The 23,662-nt window shown below is 41.6% G+C and overlaps 1 protein-coding gene across 3 annotated transcripts in view; it reads right to left on the reverse strand.

The window, feature by feature from the left end:
* The window catches only part of col27a1b (collagen, type XXVII, alpha 1b), a 591,032-nt gene that overhangs the window by 87,284 nt on the left and 480,086 nt on the right, over positions 1–23,662 (reverse strand). For all 3 annotated transcript variants that reach the window (XM_059993655.1, XM_059993656.1, XM_059993657.1), the window contains 4 exons: positions 22,541–22,594; positions 20,883–20,990; positions 20,140–20,193; positions 5,633–5,686 (listed from right to left, as the gene is read on the reverse strand). In XM_059993655.1, coding sequence (XP_059849638.1) covers positions 5,633–5,686; positions 20,140–20,193; positions 20,883–20,990; positions 22,541–22,594 — 270 coding nt within the window. The remainder of the gene's footprint in view (positions 1–5,632; positions 5,687–20,139; positions 20,194–20,882; positions 20,991–22,540; positions 22,595–23,662) is intronic.

The following is a 23,662-nucleotide window of genomic DNA, read 5'->3' on the forward strand; positions in this document are numbered from 1 at the left end:
AACATCTGCCCAGCATCCCCCTCACCAAGATCATTAACAATTTTATATGCTTCAGTGAAATTAGATCTTATTCACATAAATTGGAGGAAGTATAAACTAGTCTACTCAGTGTATCCTCATGAGACAAACCCTCACTTTACTCCCTATAAGGAAAGAATATTCTTCTTTTGGTAAGGAGATCAAATTTATGAACACTGCTCACACCCTAAATCCAATCACTTTCAAATTAAGTAAAATATACTTTCCTAATTGCTTGTAATCCATGTAAAAGAAAACCAAGATAGTGGTTTGCTTGTTAAAGTAAAACGTGAACCCAAATGAGCACAGGTGAGTTAAATCTGCCCTGCAACATGGTACTTAATAATTTCTTTTCCACATGCAGTCCCACCTGTGTCAACCCTAACCCTAAACTTGCAGAATATGATGTGCAAGCACTGGGACTTGGGGAGAGTGATATCCTTGCTTGGAAAATAAACACCAAGAATGGTGAAATCTTCCTTTCACTTACTATTAATGAAACCAACACCCCATCGTGGCAGTCAGGCAAACTTGAAGCTGATGTCCAACAAACTCACTACAACCCTGGGAGACATTCATCATGCACTCCCTTGTTGAGTGTCACACTCTATTGCTGACTTGAAGTTAAATTCGGAATCAACATACCAGTCTTAAGATGCATGTACAGTGTACCAGAATGCCCACTTGGGTACATGTATCTTGTCTGCCTGAATCTGGGTATTTTTGAATGCAGGCTTGCTGGCGACCATTTCCTCATCCATTAAGATCATGGTTTTCTATGAACTATCATGGTTTTCTTAAAGGTTTGGTCCCCATTGGCCAGGAATCAAACATCTGATGGCCTGATATGTGAAATAGGAACTAGCGCGGCCTATTGTATATTTCCATCCTGCTCCATCATTCAGGCAGATCTTGGCTGTTTTTCTATCTCATTATGCTCCCGAAAATGCCCCAACTTCCATTCTACTTAAAAACCCATGAATCTCTGTCCCAAAATGAATGTCAGAGTAGTATATAGAACATAGAAAACCTACAGCACAATACAGGCCCTTCGGCCCACAAAGCTGTGCCAAACATGTACTTACCTTAGAAATTACCTAGGGTTACCCATAGCCCTCTATTTTTCTGAGCTCCATGTACCTGTCCAGGAGTCCCTTAAAAGACCCTGACGTATCTGTCTCCACCACCGTCGCCAGCAGCCCATTCCATGCACTCACCACTCTCTGCATAAAAAACTTACCCCTGACATCTCCTCTGTACCTTCTTCCAATTACCTTAAAACTGTGCCCTCTCATGCTAGCCATTTCAGCCCTGGGAAAAAGCCTCTGACTGTTCACACAATCAATGCCTCTCATCATCTTATACACCTCTATCAGGTCACCTCTCAACTTCTGTTGCTCCAAGGAAAAAAGGTCAAGTTCACTCAACCTATTTTCATAAGGCATGCTCCCCAATCCAGGCAACAGCCTTGTAAATCTCTTCTGCACACTTTCTATGATTTTCACATCCTTCCTACAGTGAGATGACCAGAACTGAGCACAGTACTCCAAGTGGGGTCTGACCAGGGTCCTATATAGCTCCAACATTACCTCTCATATATGAACCCTTCCTGAAATTTACGATGACATTTTCAGTATCAAATAAAAGCATTTACTCTTAGTATGGTTAAGGTCCCTTTCTCTACTTATTGAAATCTTTGTGTCGATGGACTGTTGGCTTAAAGGTTCTTTGGTGATGTTATGAGTTGGCCAATAGTATTCATACAGTTCCCTTCAGTGAATCTGAGTCTGGAAACTGGGATGGATGTGAAGGGTTGGGGGGTGATGGTAGAAAGAGGGTTGGGTGTGGTGGTAGAAAGAGGTTTGGGAGGTGGTGGGAGAAAGAGGGTTGGAAGTCAGGGGCCTGATATGGCCTGAAGGTATGGGAATGGGTGCTTGGAGAATGGGGTCTGTTTTGTCAGTTTGGGGCATCAGGAATGGGATGAATGGTCTAGAAATCAGGGCCTTTAAGTGGTTGCAGTTGGGATCTGAAGAGGGTTCCAGAGAATGGGGTCTCAATCTGGGCTTTGGAAAGGAGCTGTGCCAGTCTGTGGGGTCAGCTGATTGGGAAAGACATTTGGAGGTGTGCAGGAGAAGTTAAAGATGTTATAGGGGCTAGTTGGGTCAGATTCCAGTAGTGTGTTTCAATCTGCTGCAAGAAGGTACCTTTAAATAATCCCGTTAAAAGGTCAGTTGTTCCCAGAGTCACTCTTGCTGTTAATATATAACAAATAGGAGCAAGAATAGGTCACATCATCTCTTGAGAGTCCTCTGCTATTCAGTATGATCATTGCTTGGCTTCACTTATCTGCCTGTTCCTCATTATGCTTGATTACACTTCTGACCAAGAATCTGTCTGCCTTAACCTTGAATATATTCAATAATTCAGGTTACCCGATGCTCTGAGAATAAAGATCCACAACTATTACTCAAGAAATCACTTCTCACTTCTGACTATAAGGAGCATCTACTTATTCTGAATTTATGACCTCCCCCCTCCAGTTCCAGCAGAACTATGAGATGAAATATCCTCACATTATCGCCCCCTTTCATGCCCCTCAGGACCTTGTACGTTTCAATAAGATCATGTTTTGTTCTTCAATTCACATTCGATAACCTCTTCATTTCAGCAATCAACTCGATGAACCTTCCCTGAACTGCCTCCCAATGTAATTAAATCCCAAAGTACAGTGGAACTGCACATGGTATTTCAGACGAGTTTCACCAAAGCATTCATAGTTAAGCTAATTCTTGTACTTCTTTCTTTCTGCAACAAAGAACAACATTCCAAAATATGTTACCTTTCTGTATTTATGAGCAATAACATTCAGGATCATCTATATTGCAACATTTTGCCTCCATTTATGTATTATTCTATTTCTTTATTCTTCCAACCTCACAATCCTGATCCTTTACTCTTTTGGCTGAATTACTCTTTTGCACACTTTCTTCTCCAGTCTTGGCCCAGGCCAACACTGTTTATTCATTTCCATATGTGCAGCCTGACCTACAGAACTCCTCTAGCATTTTGTGTATGTTGCTATTGTTTTGCCGATCTTCTTTGTCCTGCTCAAACCTCAGTTGAAGTCAAACGAAAGTTTTGAAGTGACCACTGGAGACACCTTTTTTTCTGGGCAAAACAGTTGTTCTCGATTGTAATAATCAGAGGCAGGAGCAGGTAATGCATCTCTCCCCCCCACTAGAAAATGATGAAATAAACAGAGCAAGATCATGGCAAAACTGAGTTCTCCACTATATTTTGACTCTGAAAGGAATTTTACATCTCACGGACTTACTTTCTGAGTGTTTGCCACAGAAGAATGGCTTTAGCTAACAACAAAGGAGAAATCAGCCCCAACGACTCTCGAAGGATCGACATCATAAAAGGAATAGGCAAGTTTTAATCCGTCTCTCTCTCCAACCAAAAGCTGCAGCTTGAATGAACTAGAGTGACTTTCATATTTCCATCCGACAATGCATTATCCCCTGGACAACGATAGAGCTATTTCTTATTGGTTACTGTTATTCCCGTGCTTTTAGATTTAGTATTGATGACGTATATTATCTGTATGTTTGCATTGATATTATTTTTGTGTATTTTTATCAATAAATACTGTTAAAAATAGTACCATCAGACTTCAACGGACCTCTCTATCTTTGCTGGTAAGTGACCCAGTTACGGGGTACGTAACAACATTGAACTCATAAACACCAACTTACTCTATTTTTATTTCTATTTTTGCACTACATTTAACTATCTAACTATATATATAAACTCACACACTTACTGTAATTCATGTTTTTTCTCTATTATTATGTATTGCTTTGTACTGCTGCCCCAAAGCCAACAAATGTCATGACATATTAAGCCTGATTCTGATTCTGACACAGTTGAAAGCTTCAAGCTCCTAGGAGTGAACATTACCAGTTGCATGTTTTGTATCAGCAATATTGATGCAAAGGCCAAAAATGTCTCATTAGCACCCCTACTTCCTCAAGAGGCTAAAGAAATTTGGCACGTCCTGTTTGACCCTGTCCAATTTTTACGCAGGCACCATAGCATGCATTCTATCTAGTTACATCATGGCTTGGTATGGAAACTGCTCTGCCTGAAACTGCAGAGAGTTCTGGACACATAACAGAAACCAGCTTCCCCTCCATGGAATGTGTCCACATTTCTTGTTGCTTTGCTAAAGTAGCCAAAGTAATCAAAGATGTTATGCACCCCAAACATTCTCTCTACTCTCCCTCCTCACCCCTCATTGGGCAGAAGATACAAAAGACTCAAAGAAAGTACCAGGCATTCTATTATTGTTTTCCCTTGTACTACCTCAATGCACTGTTGTAATGAAATGATCTGTATAAATGCAAAACAAATATTTTGACTGTATCTTGGTACATGTCACGATGATAAAGCAGTTTACCTGTTTAAAATTCAAATTCAGTGTTCATCAAGGTTGTTAAGTAATCATTTTCATCTATTATATATTTACAAATTGGGCTTTCAGTTTCCTCTAGTACTGTCTATGTGGAGTTTGCATGTTTTCCTGTGGGTTTCCTCTGGGTGTTCTGGTTACCTTTCACATTCCAAAGATGTGCTGGTTTGTAGATTAATTGGTTACTGTAAGATGTCATTAGTGTATTGGTGAGTGGTAGAATGGCCCTCATGACCTTGAAGAGCTGAAGGATTTTTTCTAGTACAGTATGACTCCATGCCTAAAGTACAAAGACCATTTCCTACTGGCCACAGTGTAGAATAAACTGGAGATAGCATGTTAAAAAGTAGAGCAACACACACAAAATGCTGGAGAAACTCAGCGGGCTAGGCAGCATCAACGGAAAAGAGTAAGCAGTCGACGTTTCGTGCAGAGACCCTTCGTCGGGTTTGTGACATAAAAAATGGAATTCATTTATATTCTTGCAATTTATGGCAATCAAATTCAAATCTCTGCCTGAGCCAATATTGCACTGCCCCACAATAGAGCTTTTCAGAAACACAGTTCCACTGGCACTGAATCAAACTTCCAGCTTCTCCTTCCACAGGCAACTGAACATTTACAGACGTGAAATTCAAATAAAAATAAACAAAATATTTCCCTTAAAAGAAGATCAAAAGAAATTGCAAAGAACTGGAAAGTTAGAAAGCTTAAGAGCTTCTATAAAATATAATTCAATGAACTACCATATACTTCAAATGAAGGCTTGTTTCATCTTTCACTTAGCTAAGTCTTCAATGCACATTCACTTCCAGATGAGTGCAATTGCAGATGGACTAGTCAATGCATACAAACTCACATGTTTGTGACCAGAATAGCTTGTCTAATTATTTATTTAATTGAGTATATGATTGGAAATTCAGAGCCTTGGGGGCAATTGTCATTGAGCTGACTGACAGGGACAGACCATTTCATGTAATTGAACTATATAAGCTGAATTGATTTGAGCAGCAGTTGCAGACTATGGAACTGAATGTGCTCTGTATGCAATTTGCTGATTAGCTGATTCTGTTTTTTTTGCTGCCAAAGTTACACTCTACAAAGGTTTCATTTCAGGGCAATTAAAAACTAAAGATTTACCTTTTCACCTTTGGGACCTGGTGGTCCTTTTGGGCCAGGAGGTCCTCTATGCCCCTGCATAAGACAAAAAAAAATTAAATATTCTGCAACCAAATTATAATATGCTAAAGCAACTGTATTATCTACTGGGTCAATATTTTACTATTAAAACATTATAACATTCATATTACTAGCATAGAAAATGGGACTAGGGACTCTTTCATAGTTTGACCTGTTTTATACCAAGCTGCGATATAACTGTTAAGTGATGGCTCTATTGTAAATGAGTCACATATCACCGTGAGTCAATATATCATCATTTCATCAATAGCATATTATGTATAGTCATTTGCTTTAACACACATCTTGAACAGTCATATGCAATAAAGACAAATGTAAGTTTTGGATGTAAAACAGGTCACTGACTGAATCCTTATCCAAGTCTGGTAGGAGGGTATAGCTGTGTGGGGAGGAATAGAATAATATTTGTCACTATTTTTAAGAACAAAAATTTAATTTGAACCAACTGAGGAATATTGAAAATGTAGCAAAATGGACAAATGAACTAATTTCCTATATTCTGGCATCAGAACTAAATCACAGAGCTTATTTCAACAGAAGCTGTCCATAAAACTCTCTATGCCGAGGATTTTCCCTTTCCATAAGTTAAAAGTAATGTTACTCTCTCATCAGTCTCTGAGATGTAACCTTGTCATCAAGTTAGCCAAGAAGACAAAGCAATGAAGAATTCTTACAGATAGAATTCATATTTCAAAGTTAGAAGTGTGTATACATTAGTAGTTCCCTTACGGACAGCCACAAAACAAAGAAACTTCCACAGAACCCATTAAAAAAGACTTTCAAACACCTAATGAACAGAGAGAGGGAGATAGAAACAAATCACGCAAACAACAAAAGTAAGCAAATAGCTTCAGAGCTGAAGTTTTACAAAAGACATAAAACCATGCATCACTGCAGCTGGAGCAGGCCGCAGCCTCAGTTCATTGCAAAGCCAAGTAAACGTTGCGAGATCACAGATGCGAAGCCAGGCATCACCGTGGCTGGAGCAGGCCACAGTCTGAACCAGGTCATTCCTCGCTCTTGGACCCCGTCGCCACGATACAGCCAGTACCCGACCTTTCCAGTTAGGCCTGGTGCTTAAATCGATCAGATATTGGAACTTCCCTTGCTCTCGGGGAACACCACAACTCTGCTTCGATATGCCCTCTGGCTTCGGTCACCTTGACCATGCCTCACCCCTGCCTCCATCTGCCTCTGCTTTCCTCGACCATGCCTCGCCTACGCCTCTGCCTCCACTCATCTCCCCATTGTGAGCATTGATCGTTACTAATAAGGTGTTTAGTAGTTTTCTTTGCAGATTTTTTTCACTGCAAATAAGTAGTCACTGGGCATCTTAAATTGAAATTTCATGGAAGACTTCTGAAGACATTCAAAAAACAAAGATCTGTCCTGGGCCCAACATCACGCTGAAAGCCCTCTAATGGCTGTACTTCATTAGTAGTTTGAAGAGAGTTGGTATGTCACGAAATACTCCAGCAAATTTCTACAGATGTATCATTCTGCCTGGTTGCATTAGCACCTGGTATGGAGGGGCCAATGTACAGAACGGTAAGTGGTTTCAGAGGTCTGTAGAGCCAGCCAAGCCATCGAGGCAGAAGCCTCACCACCACCAAGGACATCTTGCAAAGGCAGTGACTCAAGAAGGCAGCATCGATCTTGAAGGATCCTCACCACCGAGAACATGGCCTCTTCTCACTACTGTCGAGTATGTGCAGAGACAGAGCAACAACAGATTATTGGGATTAAACATTTTTTACTGAGTCATGTTAGCCACGCTGAGCAACTTACAGTGTGCGACAAACTAAGCTTGCGCCTGGCTCAATGAATTATAGTCAGTTTATAATTATAGAGTTAAGATTTTAGTGAGTTGAAATTCTGTTTTGAGTGAATGAAAATAGGAGTATTCTGAAACCTTGCCTCATTGCCTTAGGCTACATCCACACTACACTGGATAAATCCGTAACCGAAGCTTTTTCTCTTCATTTTTACCCTCTGTCCATACTAAGATGGTGTTTTCGTCCCCCGAAACCGGAGATTTTCAGAAACACTCTCCAAAGTGTGTAATTTTGAAAATGCTGCTTGGGCAGATCAGTGCGGACGGAGTAACTGGAGAAATCTAAAAACGCTGTCATGACATGCCGGAGCGGATGGTGCCAACAGCGTGGAGTTTCATTGTTTTCATGAACACAACCTCCAACACCAAAACAACAATAGCGGATGGCTTCATGCGGAGGTTTTCTGTGTATTCCTCATAGATATTGTTGAAAACTTTCTTTCGCTGTTGTTGTATGAACTCTAGTTTTTGACCAACAGAAATAGAACAACCCTGCAGCGGAAACGGAAATAGTAAACCACTTCGTCTTTGGTTGTTTTCGGTAGATGGGTCCCGTGCATGCCCAGGAGGAGCAGATTCATCTAAATATCTGTTTTAGTGTGGACACAGATATTTTTAAAAAACGCATAGTGTGGGCGCCTATTGCTTTTATGCGAAACCGGCGTTTTCAAAATTATCCGGTCTAGTGCAGATGTAGCCTTAGTTGTCAAGAAGGATGTTTCTAAACTTGTTTCTGAATTTGCCTCACATTTACTGCATTTGCTGTTTTTTATCCTCCTGCTTCACAAGAGATGAGACTACGGGAAGAGTGTGGTTAATGACCAAGGTTGATGCCACTGAATGGCTTTGATGAAAGTCATACCAAAAAAAAATTGGATGTGAAAACACTTTTGCAGTGTACCTGAAGGAAATTCAAGGAATTTGTGTGAAAAGTTAAGAATCTTAAGATGTCGAATCAAAAAGCTAAATATCAGAAAGCTCTTTCAGATCACTCTTTTCAGGATTTGAAATAAACCAGAGGACCATGAATATATTTCACCGTGTTTGCTTTCTTAGCTAAGTTATATTGTTTGTCTTTTTCCCACCTACATCGCGTATCATTTCAGTTCTCACTTTTGCTTTCCTCTTCACATGTGTAAAATATTATCTTACACCATTTTTTGTGTGGAACCATGTGACACAGAAGGTTTAAGTAGGTAAAGTGTCATTACTGGATAGTTTTGCTGTGGTGGCATTTGAATTGAAATATGCAATCCTGTATCAAAATAGATTGACTGTTAATTGTCACTGATATTGCCAGACCTGCTTTCTCTTTCCAGACAAAAAGACTCCAGATGCTGGAAATCTGGGATAAAATCAGTTTGGGCAATTTCTGAGGAGAGAGAGAAAGAGTTAATGTTTCAGAAGTGGGAAACAGAGAAATAACTTGGTTTTTAGCTGTGCAGAAATGATGGGGGAGGAATGGATAGAACAAAGGAATACCCTGGGATGATAAAGCCTGGAGTGCTAGAGTTGTGTTCATCTGCTGAATGGGTTAATGGGGCCTATTACAGAGGGAGAAGATAAAAAAGAACTCTTCAGTTAGTTAGAAAGTACAAACAACTCAGTGCAACAGTTACAAAATCCCCCTCCCTCTTCCCCTCTCACTTTTTTCCTTCCCTTTCCCCTCCCTCTCCCTCACTGTCCATCCTCTCTCCCCCACTCTTTCCCTCTCTTCCTCATTGTCTGCCCTTCTCTCCCTCCCTCCCTCTCCCCCCTCTCTGAACTCATCAGCCAGAAGCCCTCTATAAGTGACCCACAAGTCAATCCTGCACTCATCCAATCAGAAATTTCCCCTTTCTCCTATTCATCCTGTCACAAATGTACTACAAGTTAAAACTAATTCTCTCTTTTCCATTTCTGGAAAAGAGTTTTTGGCAGGGTCTACTTTTTTTACAATGAGGTCACCTGGCGTGCTGAGAATTCAATCAGTTTGAGTTTTTTTATTCAAACATTTATTGTTCATGTATTTCCAGTATTTGTAAAACTTTGTATTCTGACCATAACTAATTTAATGCTTAACCTAGAAATTCCTAAAAACCTACGATGTCTTAGTGTATTTGATTGCCAGTAAATGTATTCCCCCTGGATAGTGACTGTTATTTCAATCAGATGATATAATTCCTTAGACATAACTGGCTTATACATATCTTCCAGTATAAACATAATATATTATTAATACAATTGCAGATGGAAAGGAACATGTCTTTAAGTACAATGGTTGTGTGTCTGCAATTTCAATAATATTCTTTGCCAATGTTTATCCAGCCCATATGTGAAGATGCAGATTTATGATGGGATCCTGTCTCTGGCCTGTTCAGAAACCCGCTTGTAAGCGTCACATTAGAACACAGAATATTTTGGAATAATGAGTTTGCGCGAGATGGCACCGGTGACAGACAGTGACGCTTTGCAGACAACTAACAACACTACTTTATTAAATATGTTCTTCTCTAGACTGCCAGCCACAGCCTGTAACTTCGCTTTGGGGCTGTACTTTTGAACTGTATCCACGATCTGGCACTTCTATGGTATCCTGAAGGATCTGATGAACTGGACTCTTGGGACTGCAGGAATGGTGGCAGCCATTGCTGGAGCAGACTTCGGCCAGATTAAAGCAGCAGGGCCTAGACTGAAGAGCGAAAATGAACTGAGGTTTAGTTGATTAAAACACTGAGCTAGATTAAAAAGATTAATGCTCCGAGGCCAAGGGCGAAGGATGAACTGCTGTTTAGCTGACTACTCTGTGTCAGCCAGGGTCCCCCGTCTACCTGGTTTTGACCCATCTCCTGACTGCTACCATCGGGTTGGTGGTGCAGGAGTCTTGTCCCATGCAGTCAGGCTCAGAGTTGTTGCTCTATAGACCTCGAGCTCCTGGACCAGTCACACTCAGCCCTCAGTTCTGAACTGACCCTGCAGCTGTGGATTCACTTTCAGTGACTCAGCGCCTCATGTTCTGTGTGTTACTTGTTTCATTTTTAATTCTTTGAACGATTTGTTCTCTTCTCGCATATTGCATGTTTAACAGTTTTGTTGTGTGTGGTTTTTCATAGATTCTATTGTGTTTCTTTGTTTTGTGGCTGCCTGCAAGAAGATGAATCTCAAAGTTGTACAGACTATACATACTTCGGTAATAAATGTACTTTTGAGACAGGGATCAATATATTTTTAAAGCAAGGGTAATTAAAGCAATGTACTTCGTCAGCTACTTTGTATTTAAATCATCTGCATTACAGAAAATGTAGCAGAGTGCCTAGTAGTATTTAGCATTCATTTTGAGAGGACTAGAATACAAAAGCAAGATGTAATGTTGAAAATGTGTAAAGCACTAGTGAAGCCTCATGGGGTATTGTGAACTTAGAAAGGATGTGCTGAAACTGGAGAGGGTTCAATGGAGGTTCACGAAATGCTTTCCGGAATGAATGGTTTGTCCTATAAAGAGAGTCTGGTGACTGTGGGCCTGTATTCACTAGAAGATAGAAGAATGATGGATGATCTCATTGAAACCTATCAAATGGTGAAAGACCTTGACAGAGTGGATGTTTCCTATGACGGGAGAGTCAAAGACCAGAGGACACAGCCTCAGAAGAGGGGCATCCATTTAGAATGGAGATGAGGAGGAATTTCTTTAGCCAGAGGATGGTGAATCTGTTGAATTCTTTGCCACAGGCAGCTGTGGAGGCCAAGTCTTTATGTATGTTTAAGGCAGAGCTTGAAGAGCTGAATTGGTCAGGACATGAAGGGATTTGGGGAGAAGGCAGGCGAGTGGGGCTGAGAGGAAAATTGGATCAGCCATGATGAAATGGTGGGGCAGGCTCGATGGGCCAAATGGCCTAATTCTGAGGATGAGATTCTGCTCCTGGTCACAGTAGTAGGGTGATTATTGCCAAAAAAACAAAGTAATTATCAATGCTGGAAAATGAAAACAAAGGTACAACACATTGGTGAGCCTTAGCAGGTCAGGCAACACTCACAGTAAAACAGCCTAAAAATTGGATGTAATTCCTTTTCGATGCCATAAACAGTTACTACTTATAAAAATCAAGAAAAAACTTCAAAAATATGTTGAAAATGATATTTTAATGGTTTTATTTATTTAATGGTGAATTGTGGGCTAAAATGTGACCCTGTAGAGCAATAAATACAATGTTGGACTATTATACTGCAACTCTACAAAACACTGGTGAGACTGCACTTGGAGTTCTGCTCTCCCACACTACATGTGACTATGCTGCAAAGTGTGCCGGAGCATTTCATCAGGATGTTATCAGGGCTGGAGAATCTTAGTCATGGGAGTTCTCCCATGAGACGGCGCGGCACGGCAGCAGCGGCCTTTCAGACCTGGTGTTACTTTAATTTTCTATTTTAAGTTTGATACACAATTTTCGATTAGGGCACTTGGATAACAGAGCGGCTATCTACTATTGCCAGATACTGCTCCAATACAGAGATCGCCCAAAAACAAACCTGCACAAAGATCTGTTGGCTGAATTATGCGACATCGGCTTGCTGAGGGGAATGAGCCTACATTCCTCGGACTCGCCTGATGCTGGGAGCCGAAGATGGAGATGTCGAAAGCGATGTGCGAGGAAGCAGAAGCGAGGCAAACGGGCAGGGGTCCGTGCCAGGCTAAAAGCCAGCCAGCTCTCCCGTCCATTCTGCTCTCCAATGTCCGCTCCCTGGACAATAAAATGGACTACATTCAACTCTAACGTAATACTCGGTGGGAGTACAGAGTTTGTCTTCACAGAGTCATGGCTCACTGATGAGATTTTGGACGCTGCCATTCAGCTAGACGGGCTCGCCTTGTTTCACTCGGACAGGGATGCAGCTCTCTCCGGTAAGGCTCGCGATGGTGGTGTGTGTGTTTACATCAACATGGAATGGTGTAGGAACTCTGTGCTGGTTTCCAGACACTGCTCATTGCTGGTGGAGTTTGTGGCAGTTTGATGCAGACCATTTTATTTGCCACAAGAATTCACCTCTGTCCTTATATTCGGTGTCTACATTCTCCCCTGCGCTAATGCTAAGGAGGCGCTCTGTGAACTGTAAGGGGCTATTAGCGAACTGCAGAACGCACACCCTGATTGTCTGTTTATTGTCGCCGGTGATTTTAACCACGCGAACCTTAAGTCAGCGCTCCCCAAATTCCATCAGTATGTGGATTTTGCAACGAGGGGGGAGAACGCATTGGACTTGGTTTACACAAACATTCCCGACGCGTAACCGGCAGAGCCCCGCCCCCACCTTTGATACTCCGACCACATCTCTGTTACGCTAATCCCAGCGTACAGACCGCTCGTCAGGCGCTCCAGCCCAGTTCAAAAGCCAGTGAAAACCTGGTCAGCCGGAGTCATCTCTGCTCTTCAAGACTGCTTTGAGCACACTGACTGGCACATGTTCAGGGAGGCTGCAACCGATGGTGACTCTACCGACTTAGAGGAGTACACAGCATCAGTGACCAGCTACATCAGCAAGTGCATTGATGATGTTCCTCTGTCCAAGACCATCACTATACGTGCCAACCAGAAGCCATGGATGACCGCAGAGGTGCGTGCGCTGCTGCGGTCCTGTGACTCCGCCTTCAGAGCAAGCGACAAGGCAGCTTTAACAACAGCAAGGGCCAAACTGTCCTGAGCCATCGGAGGGGCAAAGCATGCACAAGCCCAGCTAATCCACAGTTACTTCCAGGACACGGCGACACGCGGCGCAAGTGGAAGGGATCCAGGACATCACCAATTACAGGACAACATCACCTGACTGTGCAGTTGATGCCTCCCTCCCAGATGTGCTGAATAACTTCTACGCCCAGTTTGAGGCGGAAAATGATGTGGTGAATGACCAGGTGCTGTGTTTCTCTGTGGCCGACATGAGAAGAACCCTGTGCAGGGTCAACCCACGGAAGGCCGCTGGACCAGACAACATCCCTGGTAGAGTGCTCAGAGGATGTGCAGACCAGCTAGCAGATGTTCTCACTGACATCTTCAACATCTCCCTGAGCAGCGCCACCATTCCAACGTGCTTCAAAGCCGCCACCATCGTCCCCGTGCCGAAGAAGTCTTCAGTGTCCTGCCTAAATGACTACTGTCCCGTTGCACTTACATCCATCATCATGAAGTGCTTCGAGAGGCTCGTCATAGGGCACATCAAGACCCTACTTCCCCCCTCACTGGACCCCCTGCAGCTTGTGTACCGTCCCAACCGCTCAACAGACGACGCCATTGCCATCACCCTCCACCTGGCCCTAACCCACCCAGACAAAAAAGACACATACATGCTGTCCATAGACTTTAGTTCAGCATTCAACACAATCATCCCTCAGAAACTGATTGGAAAGCTGAGCCTACTGGGCCTGAACACCTCCCTCTGCAACTGGATCCTAGACTTCCTGACTGGGAGACCTCAGTCAGTCCGGATCAGAGGCAGCATCTCTAACACCATCAAACTGAGCACGGGGGCACCCCAGGGCTGTGTGCTCAGTCCACTGCTGTTCACTCTGCTGACCCACAACTGTGCTGCAACACTCAGCTTGAACCATATCTTCAAGTTCGCCGATGACACGACCGTGGTGGGTCTCATCAACAAGAACGATGAGTCAGCTTACAGAGAGGAGATGCAGCGGCTAACGGACTGGTGGAGAGCCAACAACCTGTCTCTTAATGTGAACAAAACAAAAGAGATGGTTGTTGACTTCAGGAGGGCACGGAGCGGCCACTCCCCACTGAACATCGATGGCTCCTCGGTAGAGATTGTTAAGAGCACCAAATTTCTTGGTGTTCACCTGACAGAGAATCTCACCTGGACCCTCAACACCAGCTCAATAGCAAAGAAAGGCCAGCAGTGTCTCTACTTTTTGCGAAGGCTGTGGAAAGTCCATCTCCCACCCCCCATCCTCATCACATTCTACAGGGGTTGTATTGAGAGCATCCTGAGCAGCTGCATCACTGCCTGGTTCAGAAATTGCACCATCTCGGATCACAAGACCCTGCAGCGGATAGTGAGGTCAGCTGAGAAGATCATCGGGGTCTCTCTTCCTGCCATCACAGACATTTACACTACACACTGCATCTGCAAAGGAAACAGCATTATGAAGGATCCCATTCACCCCTCATACAATCTCTTCTCCCTCCTGATGTCTGGGAAAAGGCTCTGAAGCATTCGGGCTCTCACGAACAGACTATATAACAGTTTCTCCCCCCAAGCTATCAGGCTCCTCAATACCCGAAGCCTGGACTGACACCTTACTGCCCTACTGTCCTGTTTATTATTTATTGTAATGCCTGCACTGTTTTTGTGCACTTTATGCAGTCCATTGTAGGTCTGTAGTCTAATATAGCTTTCTTTGTGTTGTTTTGTTACTACGTAGTTCAGTCTAGTTTTTGTACTGTGTCATGTAAACCACGGTCCTGAAAAACATTGTCTCATTTTTACTATGCACTGTACCAGCAGTTATGGTCGAAATGACAATAAAAGTTGACTTGACTTGACTTGAATTGATAGGTGGGACTTGTTTTACCTGGATCGATGGAAGTTGATAGAAATATATAAGATTATGAGAGGCATAGATAGGGTAGATAGTCAAAATCATTTAGCATGATCAAAAATTAGGGAGCATAGGGGGCAAGTGAGAGGTAGGAGTTTTAAAGGGGATCTGAGTGAAAGGTTCTGTTTTTTTTTACAGAGGCAGTGGTTGATATTTGCAACAGACTGCCAGAGAAGATGGCGAAATCAAACATGATCACTATGGTTAAGACACTTTTAGGTTGGTACTTCACTAGGCAAGGCACTGAAGGATATAGTCCTAATGAGGGCAGCTGGGATTGGTGTATATTAAAAAAACAGTCAGCGTGTTTCTCCTTGGAGCGACGGAGGATGAGAGATGACCTGTTAGAGGTGCATAAGATGATGGGAGGCATTGATTGTGTGGAAAGTCAGAGGCGTTTTCCTAGGGCTGAAATGGCTAACATGAGAGGGCACAGTTTTAAGGTGCTTGGAAGAAGGTACAGAGGAAATGTCAGGGGTAAGTTTTTTTACGCAGAGAGTTGTGAGAGGGTGGAATGGGCTGCCAGTGACGGTGGTGGAGGCAGGTACAATAGGGTCTTTTAGGGAGGCTCCTGGATAGATACATGAAGCTTCGAAAAATAGACGGCTATGGGTAACCCTAGGTAATTTCTAAAGTAAGTACATGTTTGACACAGCATTGTGGGCTGAAGGGCCAGTATTATGCTGTAGGTTTTCTATGTTTTGCAACTCCAAAACATAAAACTAATTGAAAGGAAAACAAGGGAGCCATGAGATAATGTGTCCAGCCCTGTGGAAAGGTCTTGACTCGAAACATTGACTGTTTACCTTTTTTTCCCATAGATACTCCCTGGCCTGCTGCATTTCTTGGCATTTTGTGCGTGTTGCTTGGATTTCCAGCATTGGCAGATTTTCTCTTGTTTGTGAGAGGTAATGTGTGTCGTTTTTACTTCAATGAGTTGTGTACGTATACAATGACATGGCGGTGTAATAACGTATGCCATTCAGGTAATCCATATAATCCATAATGAATTATTTAAACAAAGAATGCTAAATCAAACAATATATTTACAATATTACTCAAATATTATTGAAATATTAAATACAAAACACTCCTACCTACCACACGCACACGCACACGCACACACACACAAACACACACAATACAATACAACTACCATGTAGACATCCACACCATAGTAAATTTAAACTTGTCCCCATTCAGGCCAAAAGATTTAATTGCTATGGAGGACTTCCTACTCTTGTGGGATAAAGCCTTTCCTGACAAGGGTTGTGGAGTGGGGTGGGTCACTCTGCTTGGCAGGGGAGACTTGGGTCTGTGAGACAATCTTAGGCTCCGTGGTAGTTGTAGGAGTTGACTCTGAAACTGTAGGAAGTGGTTCTGACAGGTCTGGAGTTGACGCTGGACATGTTTCTTCCGGACAGGGTGGCATCCTGACCAGTGTATAGCAAGCTTGATTAGATGATGTGGATGCTCATGGCTGAGTACAGTGTCTGACATCACCATTTCCTTTACTTTTGGAAAGCCACCTCACATTGCTTTGTCCATTGTAATTTCTTCCCGATCTGTAGTAATGAATTGGTAGGAACCTGTTACAATAATTGACAAATCCTAGAAAGGACCACAACTGTAACACGTCCTTTGTGGAGTCTGTCACCGTGTGAATGTTCTCAGCACACTTGTGTAATCCTTATGCATCAATGGTGTGACCATAGTAAGTGCTGCTAGAATTAGAGAATTCACATTTGTTGCATCATGCTCTGAGACCATAATCTTCTTATCGTTTGAACCACTGTTTCGAGATTTTGGAGGTGTTTTATCATCCATAGTGATGTCATCCAGGTGACACTGAGTGCCTGGGCAACTTTGCAGCACCTAGTCCATAGCTTTTTGGCAGAGTACAGGTGCAGATGCTACTCCAAAAATAAGTCTATTATAGCGATAAAGCCCTTTGTGAGGGGTTATGGTGAGAAACACTTCAGATACTTCTTCCATCTCCATCTGTAGGTGGGTCTCAGCTAAGTTCACTTTGCTGAAGTGTTTTCCCTCCAGAAAAGCTTGCAAAGATATCCTGGGCAGCGGGTATTGATCTACTTTCAGTACTGGGTTGATGGTGACCTTAAAATCATGACAGATCCTGACAGATCCATTCTTCTTGGCTACTGGGACCACTGGCATTGCCATTCAACCTTGGAAAGAATTCCTTCAGTTTCTATGCAATCTAGCTCACTTGCTACTTTATCACGGATGATATAAGGAACCGGACAGGCTTTGCAGAATTTGGGTGTGGCATTTTAGTTTAACACTATTTCATCCTTGATATGTTTGAGTTTTCCAATGCCATCCTTGAACATTGCTGTGCCATCATCCAGTACCTTTCTTAATGTGCTTTCAGTTGACCATTATATGGATGTGGCATGCAAATGATGGATGGATCTCAAATTAAGTTGCAATTGTCTCAGCCAATCACAGTCTCAGAATGCTGGCCCTCTTGTATTCACTACATCATGCCCAAAGTGACTTGTTGGTTGTTGTAGTTCACTGTTACAAACATCATTCCCACAGGAGTTCTTCTTTTCCGGTAGAAGTTCTTAGTTGGATATCTCTAGACTTCAGTTCAGTATTTTTGAAACACCATTCAAACTCATTTTGTGGAATGACTGAGCAGCCAAACCAGTATCCAATTCCATTTTAATTAATTTGTCATTCACCACTGACGTAAGCCATATTGCTGTTCTCCTGGTAGTTTTCACATTGTAATTCTCAAGGTTACTCAATCCTGCAACAGTCTCATCATTATCAGAACTTTTCATCAACAGCATGCAGATGGTTCTCTTCTTGAAACTGCAACTTGACTTTCTTTCCTTTTCTCTTCGCTGTGCAGCCCACTTATTTTTGTCTGCCTGACATGCTCTTTTTATGTGTCCTACCCTTTTGCAATTTCTGTAAGTTTTGCCTTTAAATTTGTATTTGTTTTGTCTACGTGAGCCCCTGCCATACCAGTAACACTATTTGTTTGGTCAGGCTGGTTTCTGTTTAGATGCTGCAATTTTGTTCATGCTCACTTTCATTCCTGCATGCAACTCAATTTTTTCTCTGTCTGTTGTTTCCATTGATACAGCTATTTCAACTGCACTTTTAAATGTAAGCTGTGCTTCAGTTAGGAGCCATTTTTTAATGCTTTCTTGTAAGATTGCACAAATTAAACTATCTCTCAGTACATCATTAAACCCATTACTGAACTGACAATGCTCAGACAATCTCTTCAATTCAGCCACATATGCTGAAATTAACTCCCTTCCTTTTGAAACCTCCGCTTATGAAACCTAAAATGTTCTGTAATCAACACTGGGTTTGGTTCCAAATGTTTCTGTGTGATATCAGCAAAGCTCATATTGGCTGGCTTGATTGGAGAGGTCAAACTTCTAAGCCAATGGTATGACTTTAAACCCATTTTATTCTCAATCTCAGTTCATGACTCTTATATGTTTTATGGCTTTTCAGAGAATGTTATAAGTCCTATTTGTATTGGCACGTTGTGGTGAAATGTCAAATGTGTCAGGGTAAATTGCACACAGAAGTCCTGAGACCCATTGAGCATAATGTCCCTGGAAATGTTCACTTGCCTAATGTAGTGAGGATTGTGTAGATTTTACACTCTATTTGCAGATGATCCATTCTCTTCTTTCTTTTTTCTTTATCAATTATTTTATTAGTTAAATAGAAGAGTACATATATACATAAACAAGAGCAGAAATATCTCCAATATCTATATCAATAACAATTTATATAAAAGGTAAATAAACATTATCAAGATCATACATAGTATTAATCAAATAGTACATAATAAAGAAAAAGATAATTGATTCTTTGCTTATCCGTAAAAAGAAGGAAAAAGATGAAGAAACTTTTATAATTAAAATATACACAAAATAACCCCAAAACAAAAAAAAAGCAAAAAAAAAAAAGAACTGGGCAGCTCAAACTTTGAAAGCAAGAAAAAAGAAAAACTTTCTGAGCAAATCCAACACTTCGAGAAGGTCAAACATGAGGAAATCTGCAGATGCTGGAAATTCAAACAACAACACACACAAAATGCTGGCGGAACACTGCAGGCCAGGTAGCACCTATAGGGAGAAGCGCTGTCAGCGTTTCGGGCTGAGACCCTACGTCAGGACAAAGGGCCTCGGCCCAAAACGTTGACAGCGCTTCTCCCTTTAGGTGCTACCTGGCCTGCTGTGTTCCACCAGCATTTTATGTGTGTTGTTACTTCAAGAAGGTAACTGGAAGGGATCCATTCTCAATGAGCAAATTTCCCAGCCTTTTGGTTCTGGACAAGAAGTCTGAGCTTGAGGCTTCCAATGTCACTATAGTAATCCACAAAATTGAATTTCACTTGGTCTTTCCTGATTAACAGTAGGAATAAACAACCATTCAGGGAGGAAATGTCACTTCCTAACAGTTGTGGTTAATGCATTGTTCTAGCGTGGCTCTTTATAGTCTCTGTGCAAAGTTGCAAACCATGTAATGTAAGTGAAACTTTAATTTATTTGAAAGGATTATAAATCTTTATGCCAGCAGTTCAAAGATTCAAACAACATATAATACTGTGTTCCCATGAAGAGTCTTCTATATGGAGTGTTTACCCTGCTGTTCCTTCTGCAGAGACACACGAGAGTGCAGGTACTGGAATCTGGAACGGAAAAAAATGCTGGAAGACTCAATGGGTCAGGCAGCATCTGTGATAGGAAAGGAATGATCGATGCTGATGAGTTTTGACACAGGGTCTTGAAAGAAACATCAACTATCTTTTTCCTCCAGTACTTCCTGTTCCTTTCCAATAATCAGGCCTTGTCAGTTGTGCCAGCAATAACTGTTTTTATTTTGTCTTAAATGTTGCTGCTGCAGACTACAGGCATTACTTTGCAAAACATATTCAAATCTGTTGAGAATCATTAACCTAGGAATATTATATTTCACATTCAGACTCATGCAGTTATCCATTATAAGGAAGTAAAAGATTACCCTTACCTCATAGCCTGCAAGCCCAATTTCACCCTGAATACCCATACGACCAGGAGCACCCTAGGGAGAGGAAAGAAATACTTATCTGACAGCTGAATCTGGAAGCAAGAAATTATAGTGATATGTTTATTCATTTTAAATAATTTTATTGTAAGTGCATAACTTTCCCCCTTGCAGAGATTATTAGGACTCAATGTATTGGAATGTGTAAAGTTAAATAGAATTTCCGCACACAGATCTTACAGGTTGAGAATGAATTTTATTTCTTAGTTTATGTCAGACCCATGTTATCTCACATTGCAAAGCTGAAGTAGGCCTTGAATGCAATATAAACAAATCAAAAACAGTCTACTGAATTTAATGTGGAAAAATGCACAGCCTCTGTCAATACCATTCTGAGTTAACATGTTCTGTGATTCTTTTTAACTTTGCATTCTTAGAACACCAAACACTCTACTTAATAACACAGTACAGTCCCTTAGGCACAAATCATGTTGTGCCAGCCTTTTAACCTACTTTAAGATCAATCTAACCCTTCCCTCCTATATAGCCCTCCACTTTTTTCTATCATCCGTGAGCCTAGCTAGAAGCTTTTTAAATGCCCTCAATGTATCTGCCTCTACCACCAGTCTGTGTAAAGAACTTACTTCTGACAAGCTCCTCCCCACCCCCCAAAACGTTCTTGTTGGCTTTCTAGTGATATATTTAGTTCAGAAAAAAAGTGATGATTTTTTAACAAAACTTTATACCAGAGATCCTCGTGTTCCTCGAGATCCCTTGGGCCCTTGGATTCCTATAGGTCCTTGCTCTCCTGGGGGTCCAGTTTCTCCCAGGTATCCCATGTGTCCTTTGCTGCCCTACACAACAACATATGAAAGGGTTAAAAGGTATCTCTTCACCGGTTAGTGATTCTGACATATTTTGGATAAGAAATATAGCAGTAGGGTCCAAGAAACAATTAAACTTTAAATTTACTAAATAACTTTAGAAGGAAATCCACTTGAGCATTTATAATCTGAAATGTAGTAACTCTAAGATGGAGGACAGAGAGTGGTTATTGGAAAGATATTAGGATGAGATAGTTGGATGGAATGCAATGCATTGTTAGAGGTGGATTCAAAGTTCATTTATTATCAAAGTACGTATACAGAATATAATTCTGAGATTCACCCCCCCTCCCCACCCTGCAGGCAGCCACAAAACAAAGAAACAGCATACACAAAGTGTACTGCAGATGCTGTGGTCAAATCAAGACGTACAAAAAAGCTGGATGAACTCAGCAGGTCTGGCAGCATCCGTTGAAAGGAGCAGTCAACGGATGCTGCCCGACCTGCTGAGTTCATCCAGCTTTTTTGTACGTCTTGAAAGAAACAGCATGGAACCAGTTTCTAGAAAAACATCAAACGTCCAACGCATGAAAAAAAGAACTGCGCAAACGGCAAAACGTGTGCGAAGCAACACATAGGATATCAACATCAAACCAGGACTCCAGGACCATTCAGTTCAATGTGGTTCAGTACCACTAGCCAACTGTATGCCGCAGAGCCAGACTTCATCGAAGTGCCGCAGTCCTCACCGATTGCACTGATCAAACCATTCAGAAGCAGAGTAACCAAAATCCCGAAGCATACACCATGAACATCGAAGTCCCCCAAAGCCGTTCCATGGCCACAACTCTTGGCGATCAATTCTTGCAATTTGGAATCCTGCACTTTCTGCCGACAGCAGCAAGCAAGAGGGAGGAGAAGACTGGTGAAGCGTAGGCAGACAACGCCGAACATCCATGCGTCCATGCTTTCATCCTTGTCATCTTCAAACTTGCTTAGTGCCTCAGTTGACAAGAAGTAATGGAATCGATCATGGGTCCAGGCTTCCAGATCACCAGGCCACACACCCTGCTCCCAACCTGACTGGACTCCCTTAGAGACAGCAAAGCAGCAGATGCTGTTGATTTCCATAGATTGAATCACTTTACATTTTGTTGATAGGTCTTCTCCACGGTCACAGAGGAAATGATCCATTCATGTAAGTTCCATAATTTGATAAGACCATGGAAGTGCTACCTTCAATCAATACTGTCAAGCATTAGAGTCTTTTAAAAATACTTCAGAGATGAAATGGTATAACTCTTATGTATTTCCAGTGTATGAAAAAATGGTTGTTTTAAATGAATTTAACTTCTGGATGTCAGAACATTCTAGTTTGGCAAATAGAAATGAATGGGCTAATAATGAAAGAAAGTTAGATGGATACAATAATTGACAGGAAAAGGGACAAAGGATTGCCCAAGTACAAACATAATTGCAGAATGATGCTATTGGGATACAGGCGGTTAGATCCAGATGTAAAAGTTGGCAAACACTGAAAGCTTTTTGATACTACTAAACAAGACACAAGTGCAACCAACCTTTCTGCCAGGTATTCCTCTAATCCCAGGTCTTCCTGGTTTTCCTTCAGGTCCCTAGATGACAATAACAACACCAGTTAAGTCAATATTCTGCACCCTGTCTGTACAGCAACCATTTATTTAGCTGGTGGTACAAAAATAAAAAGGGCCAGAAAATATAAAGTAAATCAGACAGCAGATTGAAGGAGAACAGAGTTAACACTGCATGTTGACCTTTCAGTTAACTGGTGTTATATTGATCTGTGAAATCAGTTCTCAAAAACCGCTCGCTGACTATGTTATAAGAAGAACAATTTTTTTGATTAGAACTGAATTCAGCCACTAACCTCACTTCCCTCCCACCCACCACTCCCTGGACTAAAGATATCTCATTTATTGTATGAAATTCCATCCAATACGACGGTCAGGAACTGGTGAGTGAAACTCAGCTGAACTCAGTGGGTTGAAAGCTAAAATGGATTCAAGGAAGCTACCTACTTCTAGATGAAGTATGCTTTCTGTAGTTCTAAATTTTGATTGGGCTGAGGATAAACTCATGACTTTGTAATGCATATATCTAGAACTTCCATATTGCAAAACTCTAGAATTTCTGATCACAAACACGAGGAATCTGCAGATGCTGGAAATCCAGGCAACACACACAAAATGCTGGAGGAACTCAGCAGGCCAGGCAGCATCTATGGAAAAAAGTACACAGTGAACATTTCAGGACTCTTTTCCATAGCCTGGCCTGCTGAGTACCAAGATCCTCCAGCATTTCATGTGTGTTGTCCAGAACTTCTGTGCAACTCTTAGATTTGATGAAATCCAAATATAATGCCTAAACAGACACTTTTCAATTTCAAAGAAATTTGACACTAACTTTATAACTTAATAGATGAAATAAATTGAAGGATTACTGTAATAAATCAAATCAGTTAAATAGTTTCAGATCTGTGCAGAACAGCATAAGCAGGTTAAGCAACATCAATTGTTTAGAAATCACTCTTGGGGAAAGGAGAGATGTGCAGATTTCACATGCTGATTGAAAAAATTTTATATTAGGGAGACCCAAGGAGGATAAAAATTATTCTTTCTATAACTTTAACAAACATATCAAATCAACAGGAAGAGATCACTTGA

The sequence above is a fragment of the Hypanus sabinus genome, chromosome 18, assembly GCF_030144855.1.
Source record: "Hypanus sabinus isolate sHypSab1 chromosome 18, sHypSab1.hap1, whole genome shotgun sequence".
NCBI classification, from domain to species: domain Eukaryota; kingdom Metazoa; phylum Chordata; class Chondrichthyes; order Myliobatiformes; family Dasyatidae; genus Hypanus; species Hypanus sabinus.